Source organism: Silurus aristotelis (genome assembly GCF_946808225.1).
Source record: "Silurus aristotelis genome assembly, chromosome: 29".
In the NCBI taxonomy this organism is placed as follows: domain Eukaryota; kingdom Metazoa; phylum Chordata; class Actinopteri; order Siluriformes; family Siluridae; genus Silurus; species Silurus aristotelis.
This window is the reverse complement of record NC_139602.1, coordinates 6,133,052-6,141,949: the sequence shown is the minus strand read 5'-3', so window position 1 is coordinate 6,141,949 and position 8,898 is coordinate 6,133,052. Positions and strand designations below refer to the sequence as shown.

The window sequence follows — 8,898 nt, the reverse complement described above, 5'->3', positions numbered from 1 at the left end:
AAATGGGGAAAAAAATGCCACAAAACTCGCCTGTGCGTTTGTCGACCCCAGAGGGTAAATTGTCGGATTTGCGCATCATGGCGGATTTTGTTTCTGATTCGAAACTTGGCGCATCTTTAAAACAAATGTTTGCTGATGAAAAATTGTTATTTCGGTGTTTTTTTGTTTTTTTTTTTATATCAGAGTAAAGACAAGACGTTGTGAATAAATGTTTGTTGTGCTGAAGGTTTAAATCTCGAAGGTTTGTACTTTGTTACTTCCCACCACTGATTAAAAGATAGTGGAGTAAAAAGTGCCGATATGGAAGCTTAAATATATTTCATTAGAGAGTAAAACTCGCTTATATCTATATGATACTTAGTAAAAGAAGAATGTAGCCAATAAAAAAAATAACTCAAGCACCATAAAGTACAATTACACATTTCTGCGAAGTGCGCTAGCATTAACGCTAACCGCACCGTCCTGCGATGTTAGCATGATTCACAAACGCCCCACCAAGTGACAAATCGAAGCAAATGACCTCAGAGTTTTTATTTTCTTTATCCCAGTGTGTATGTGTGCGTTTGTGTGAAACGGACATCATTATACAGTATTAAGAGAAATTCAGGGGAAACTCCAGTCCCCACTTTTACAACCTAGTGGACAAAACAATATGACATGTATACTATACTACTGGAGCTGAAGTCTGTGCATTCTTTTACATTTTTCTCCCACATTCTGGTGTTTATTATGGGGTGTGTGTGTGTGTGTGTGTGTGTGTGTGTGTGTGTGTGTGTGAGAGAAGAAATGAACAGGAAGGGAGGAACTGCAACAGAGGAAGGCTTAATGGTGGAGAATGGGGAAGGGAAAAGGGAGCCGATCTGGAATGTGTCCTTGGGTAAACCGTAGCTGGGCTATTTTAACACACACACACACACACACACACACACACACACACACACACACACACACACACACACACACACAGCTGTTCCAATTATAGAGTGATCTGATTAGGCCACGTATCAAATTACGTCACTTTTATTTGAGCCTTTAATACATGCTAACGCTTGTGGTTTACCTGACAACACACACACACACACACAGCTCGCAGGCTTTCTCTCACTCATTATGTCTCTCGAACACACACACACACACACACACACACACACACACACTGTCCTCAGTTCGCCTCGCTCTCATTAAAATGCGCCCCATGTCTCTCCGGCTTGTGTTGGCGGCTCGCCAAGATGGCCGCCTGACCACACTCACACATATATATATGTTCTCATTCCATCTATCTCTGCTGTTGCTGCCTCTCTCTTGACGCCTTTTTATTTTTTTTGTCCCGCCCTTACAGAAAGATCAGAGGTCATCAATTTATCCTCACTTGATAACACCCTTGATGACCCCCTGGTCACAGAGGTCAGAAAACCCCTCAGGTTAAAGCGATCTTCAGCATACAGGGGTGCAGCAGATCTTCGACCTCTTCAATCTTTATGGAGCTGGCTTTGTACATGCTGGAACAGGTTACGGTGTCCGAAATAAAGTAAAGGGAAATTTCCATGTTCATCCAAAGACGTCCTATACAATTATGTGCCTCCAAGTTTGGCGGGAAAAACAACATATAGGTGGACCTACAGGGGAAGCTGTTGTGGAGCACTTTTCGAGGTATTGGTGGAACAGTTGCGGAGATATAGGTGGAGATGTGTGAGGACCTGCTGTGGAGCTGTGCATATAGATATAGGTGGAGATGTGGATGGAGTAGTTGTGCAGATGTCGTTGGAAATATCTTCAGTACTGTTACAACTATGCCAGAAAAAGAGAAGATCCAACACACACACACACCACAGCTTAGGGCACGTGAATCACATGACAAAACCATTTTAATAGGTCACTGTGTTACTAGGGAGAATGCTAAAAACACTGAGAACAAACACAGCCATGTTTCTTCACCAGCAAGATTATCTTTATGGTCAAAGGTGAATTCCTGATCACAAATCACACATTTCAACTGTGAAATAAATTCCTTTGATATTTACCCTCAGCCAGAGCCGGCGAAAATATTGGATTAAATTACACCTTCCTTTTATCTACAGAGTAGGCAAGCAAACCGATCCGCTTTCTTGTTTTTATCTTTCTGGCCCTGAAATAAGCTCCGCCCCCATCCATAACAGCACGGTTCTGCTTTGTAAAAGCGAAAAAAATGCTTTAATTCTGACCGAGTCACGGCACCAGTTAATGATCACCATGCTTCTGTTTTATTTATAGCAAAGTTGGGGGTTAGGGGGCAAAATAACTATTGACACTAGGGGTATACCGGGACACAAAATTCACATTTCATACCTCAGCCTTAAAGTCATAGTTTACTATTAATACTATTAAAGTGTTTGGGTTTTACATTTAAAATTCTATTTTCTAAAGATGATTTCAAGCTGCAATTTTTTTTTATTGAAATAATAAATATAATACAAAATATAAATAAATTTGACTTGAAATTTTAAACATTTTGATCCATACATTCACTTTCGCCCCATGGCCCATATTAAAAACAAAAGGTTTTGGCACCTTTGATCGAAACTGTACTTACATCGTGTAATTTTGTCCTCGTCTTCTCTTAAGGTTCTGCAGCCGTCGCTCTGGATGGAGTTCTCTTCACTTGGTGGTCACACAATGGATGGATGGATTTGAACAGTAATGAATATAAACAGGCTGCTACAATGGGCTCAGGACCACAGTTTGCAGTAACAGTTCTGCATATAAGCATCCATCACTAAACACTGCACCTCAACAACGATGGAACTGTAATGAATGGACATTCTGCCACCCAGATGAGGATGGGTACCCCTCTGGTTCCCCTCAAGGTTTCTTCCTCATGAAGTCTCAGGGAGTTGTTCCTTGCCACAGTCACCATTGGCTCAGTCATTAGAGTAAAACATTTTTAGTTTATAAATTCATATTTTATAACCTTTTTATCTCTGTAGTCATGTTGGATTATGGGTCTTGACCTCTATGCTTTGTACAACCTGCCTGATATTGTGTTGGTCCCCTTTTGCTGCTAAAACAGTTCTGACCCATCGAACATTAACAGCATGAACTTCTTCAGCAGTTTGAGCTATAAAAGCTCGTCTTTTGGAGCCACACGGACCAGCCTTCGCCTTCACCACTCCTTCTCTCTCTCTCTCTCTCTCTCTCTCTCTCTCTCGGTCGAGTTAAACTTGCTCCTGAGGTTCCAGTGACCACTGTTCCTGCCCCTCTCCCCTCTGTGGATCTTCCCACTTCGTCCAGGCCTGCCTCTGGATAGTGTTCTCTTCATTCGGAGGCCATTCTGTGCAGCTTGGGACGGTTTCACATCAACGCCTTGGGTGGTCAATGAAATTCCGGAGTAAGAACGGGCGCTTTGAGGATGGATTGGATTGTAGTTAATGTCAACAGTCTGCTACACTCAGGACTCACGACTACAGTTCGCTTCTGGTCATCATCACTGTACCCCACAACATCGTATATCTGCTATAAATGGACATTCAGTGGAACCCAGATGAGGATGGGTTCCCTCTTGAGTCTGGTTCCTCTCAAGGTTTCTTCCTTATGTCATCTCGGGAAGTTTTTCCTTGCCACAGTCGCCACCGTTTTTTTTCATCAGGGACAAACTTACACTGATAAAGAATATATTCACTTTTAATCACCACATTATCTGTGTAAAGCTGCTTTGAGACAATGTTCATTGTTAAAAGCGCAATACAAATAAAAATGAATTGAATTGACCCAGTCGTCTAGATGTCCAAATTTGGCCCTCGTCAAACTCGGTCAAATCCTTACGCTCGCCCATTTTTCCTGCTTCTAACACATCAATTTTGGGGACAGAACTGCAGAACTCAGTAAAAAGTATTATGACAAAATCTCTTCATGATATTTATACAACAATTATCCAGCTCATGTCCTGACACACACTTATTGAACATTATGGACACTGTATCGTTACAAAAAAAAAAAAAAAAAGAGAAACATTTCAATTTGAAAAAATAGCACTTTATTTAATACATTTGAAAAATCAGACACTGATTTGATTCGCCTGATATGAAACATAGTCTGGATGCCGGTCACATGACCTGAGGAGGACGAGGACTTAAAAATAAAACCTGATGGTTACCGGCACCATGAGCCCCCCCCGAACCTGCCACACACACACACACACACACACAGACACACACACAACACACACACACACACACACACACACACACACACACACACACACACGTGAAAGGAACAATCCATTTATTATAAGAGCACTCTAAAGAAGAAACGAACGAGTTTTCCGTTTCACCAGGAACACAACGAGGGATTTGTGCATTGATCGCAACCAGACATACGAATAGGATGTGAATAAAGAAGACAAAAAAAAAAACGGTGAGAATTCTTGGGGAAAAAAAATTTGTTTACATCTTCAGATGTCTCTCCGAACCAAACTGCAGTCACTTATCCCGCATCGTTTTACACTTTGAGGCACTTTTTCCGATCGAGCAGAATTCCGACTTCGTTTTTTTCTAGAAACTATTTTTTCCTTATCCTATAAGAAATTAAAAGCACGAACTGAAACTTTGTATGAACATACAAATACGCCGTTTGGACAAAAGTACTGTGGGATTTGAGACGCATCACCCTCCTGGAAAGATAGGGGGTGCAATTGCGCATGTTTCGGGAAAAATACAAAATACAAACATTTCCCGCAAATTGTTTTGAGATTCATATAAGGCAGTTTCATTATAGTGGCAGTCCAGCATTATACACACACACACACACACACACTTGTATAAGTAAGTACACAGCACAGCAGGTCATATATTTGCGTAAGTGTGTATGTGTGTGTTTTTGTTTGCACACACGTTACTACAAACAGTGTTTAAAATAAAATAAAACCTACGCTGTGAGGCATCGTGGGTAACGTCTCCTGGTCAGGACTTAGTACGCGCACATTTCAGTCGTTTGACAGCCCTTCTCGGGTTCCGCTTCCTGTACCGAAAACGAGTTCTATAAAAACCAAATCATCTGTAACTTTTTTATATTTACACACACTTTCGAGAAGAAAAAACAAACAAAAAATAACGGACGAATCCACGATCCGATACTTCAAAAGGCCGATTTTGCAAACGGCAGACGCAGGCAGCAAATTCAAGACTTCCGAAGAGTTTTCCTGGAGTTTCTTCTAAAAAAACTGGAGTGACTTCAATAGGAGGCTATTTGATGTTTTCCATCCTGGAACATTAGCTTTGAGGGCTGGGCATTGGAGGCTGGGGTTTGGGGAGAAGGGGGTTGGAGGCGGGTTTTTTTATAAAGGCGGGGCTTTGGAGGCGGGGCTTTGAAGGCGAGATTGGAAAACAAGACTGGACTCGGACTCAACTCGCCACCAGACGTGAATCTGATCTGCAAAGCTGCAGAAAATGGACCAAAGAACGCTGTTTAGAAGGCCGTGACTTCGAATCCCAGCACCTCCAAGCTGCCACTGTTCCTGCCAGGACCTTGAGCGAGGCCCCTTACCACCTAAACTACTCGGGTTGCGTAATGCGATGGATTCACCAGTTTTTGGAAAAACCACCATATATGTTAGAAATGTGTTTCTCCACAGGAAACTGAACCAAAATCGCGACTTCATAGTCTAGTAGTCTTCAGCACCACCAAAAATAGCTGCCACTCGATCGGACGTGGTTTTCATGTAACGTAAACGCGTTAAAAATGAGTCCGAGTCAGGCAGACCCTCGATTTTTTTTCTGCCCGAAGATTTACGATCGCGAACCTCTCGTTAGACGCGTACGCCTGCGGGAGCTTCGAAGCCGACTGAGAAAAATAAATAAAAAATAATAAATTAACGGCGCAAACGAATCCTTTCTTTAACTGTGTTTCAGCGACCTACGTGATTCCCACCTCACTTTCTCTTTTGCTTTCATCATCAAGTTTTGTCCCTCCTTTTATCACTTTTATCACCTTCAACCTTCTTTATACATCCCATAAAACTATAAACAATCCGAAGTCTCCGTTCCGTCACTCGATTAGCGCCTCCTCGTTCTCAGTAGTTTTTTCTCTTTTTTTTATATATCTAGCTTTCAACCAATATGATTTCAAACTGAGCTTATTAATCGTACAAACACAAACCGAAACCAAACACGACTAAATAAAACTGGGAGAGAAAAAAAAATCTTTTCGTTCTAAACAGTGGCTCCTGGAAGCTTGTGTCTCCGCCGGGCTCCTCTTCATCTTCACGAAAATAGGCCGTGAACGGGACGCTTGGATTCTCTGGGCGGAGTCTGCTGAGTCGTCGTTCTCACCTGTCCCACCGCCGCACCTGAAACGAGGAAAAGGCATTCGTGAGAGTGAATAATGCGTCAGAATTTAAGCCCTGCCTCCTTTCTGATTTTCAAGGCAAAATTGTGTGTTCGTTCTGGGTGAGGCAGAAAGTAAGTAAAGGAGAAGGAGGAAAATCATTCCACATCCCACACACTCAAACTGCTCCCTGGTTGATGCTTACAAGTAATTAGGGCAGTCCAACACACACACACACACACACACACACACACTAGACATAAGCTGTAAACATCACAGCCCAGGTTTAACTACACTACAACCTGGAAGCAGCAGGACACTTAATTAGAAGTGAATCGATGGAGGTTAAAGAGCAGATCATTTCGCGTGTCTGAGGTAAAAACCTCAATGTCACACAATCGCGAACACAAACACTCATTTTTTTTTTTCTTCTTCGGTTCAATAAGGTTGAGGTTTTTGCAGAACAAACGCTTTAGGGGGCGGAGTTTGGAAGACCATGAAGCGGTTGCGCGACCGTAAAAATGGTCTCTTGATACCGTCATTATTACGCACCGATATTAGAGAAAGCGAGAACGAAGGTCATTACTAAAGCAAGAAACACAATTCGACACGTCTCCTTTCACTGGAGCCGCAAATGGAGTGTGTTTTTGTGCAAATTTGAGAGGAAACAACATTTGAACTGTTTCCTCTGTCAGTCTTTGTGGAATGAAAAGAAAAAAAAAAAACAGCTAGTAAATCCACCCAAATACGATATAAGGACGTGAAAATGATGACGTTATCGGACGCCTGCTAGATGGCCCCAGAGTCGTCAACTGGATATCTGATTGGTTAAAGCAACAGCCTTTAAACAACATGTATTTCACGCTACAGGCGTCGGCACTCCATTCTGATGGCTCTGAAAGTGGGTAAAACTTAGAAGATTGTGACTTGGGTATATATGAAAACCCTGGAGAGTGAAAACTTGAAACTAGTACTCCAGTGAGGACATTTCAGGAAGAAGTGGGTGGAGCTTACAGAATTGTGACATAGGTATACATAAAGCCACTGGAGCGCTAAGTCAGAACTTTGGTTTTGCAAATTTAGAAGGTAAGTGTGTACCTCTGTCTCTTCCATTCCGCAGTCTCTGTTCTTCCTCCATTACGTCTTCATCTACACACAGAGACACACTGTGAGACACACCCACAGACATGCCCTCAGACACACACACACAGACACGCCCACTAACATGCCCACAGATACAACCGCAGACATGACCACAGATACACCCATAGATACACCCACAGACACACCCACAAACATGCCCACAGATGCACACACAGATATACTCACATATATACCCACAGACACACACATACACCCACAGACACACACATATACTCCCACAAACATGCCCACAGATACACCCACAGACACACACATATACTCCCACAAACATGCCCACAGATACACCCACAGACACACACATATACACCCACAAACATGCCCACAGATACACCCACAGACACACACATATACACCCACAAACATGCCCACAGATACACCCACAGACACACACATATACACCCACAAACATGCCCACAGATACACCCACATATATACCCACAGACACACACATATACTCCCACAAACATGCCCACAGATACACCCACAGACACACCAACAAATAAAACCACAAACACACACAGAAACACCAACAAATACACACAGACACCTCGTGAGACGTATTCTTGTTATTCTGTTTTTGCATTAACTTTATTATTGAAGTAGTGCGTTTGAAGTTCAGTGTGTTTATAAAAGGTTAAGTTTTTTCGTGTATGTTTGTGTGTGTGTGTGTGTGTGTGTGTGTGTGTGTGTGTGTGTGTGTGTGTGTGTGTATTCTCGTACCAGTGTGCAGCTCTTTGACTAAACTGGACATGGTGTTGGTGATGGAATCAGCTGCCACCAGAAGATCGTTCCGCAGGTTTCTGCGTGCTCCTAAAACAGACAGAATAAAAAGGGAGCAAGAACATGAGACAGAATCCGAGCAATGTGGAGAAAGAAAGAGAACAAGAGACACAAAGTGTGACAGAGATGAAGACAATGTGAGGATGCAACTGAGAGAATCAGAGCAATAGAACGAGACGGACAGAGCGATAAACAGTGAGAAAAGAAAGAGTGAGACAGAGACACAAAGAGAGACGAACAAAGAGTGTGACCAAGAGAGAGAGAGAGAGACGGAGAAAAAGATAGACAGAAAAAGAAAAAAAAAGAGACTGCACCTGAGAAAATGAGCAATGCAGAAAGAGAGAGAGAGAGCGAGAGAACAAGAGAGACAGAGACGTAAAAAGTGAGAAAAAAAGAGTGCGAGACAGACACAGAGATGAAAGAGAGCGAACGAGAGACAGACAAAGAGATTGACCGAGAGGGAAATTGGAAGGAAATAAAAAGCACCACAGAGAGAGAAACAGAATAATAAAAAAAAAAAAGGGAGAGCGAGACAGAGACACAGATGTGAGACTGCGAACGAGAGACAGACAGAGCGAGTGACCGAGAGAAACAGATCGAAAGAGACAAAGAGAGGGTTGGTGGGAAAAAGAGAGGGAGAAAAAGTTCATCCAAGAG

At 42.5% G+C, this 8,898-nt stretch overlaps 1 protein-coding gene across 8 annotated transcripts in view; it reads right to left on the bottom strand.

Annotated features, from left to right (window-relative positions):
* Positions 1-3,986: 3,986 nt before the first annotated feature.
* The window catches only part of dtnba (dystrobrevin, beta a), a 32,412-nt gene continuing 27,500 nt past the window's right edge, over positions 3,987-8,898 (bottom strand). For 6 of the 8 annotated variants that reach the window (XM_083535070.1, XM_083535072.1, XM_083535069.1 and 3 more), the window contains 4 exons: positions 8,182-8,271; positions 7,396-7,446; positions 4,601-6,319; positions 3,987-4,514 (listed from right to left, as the gene is read on the bottom strand). In XM_083535070.1, coding sequence (XP_083391196.1) covers positions 6,234-6,319; positions 7,396-7,446; positions 8,182-8,271 — 227 coding nt within the window. In that variant the 3' untranslated portion in view covers positions 3,987-4,514; positions 4,601-6,233. Of the gene's footprint in view, positions 4,515-4,600; positions 6,320-7,395; positions 7,447-8,181; positions 8,272-8,898 lie in introns of those variants that run through there. The other 2 variants (XM_083535067.1, XM_083535068.1) reach the window with 1 other exon arrangement.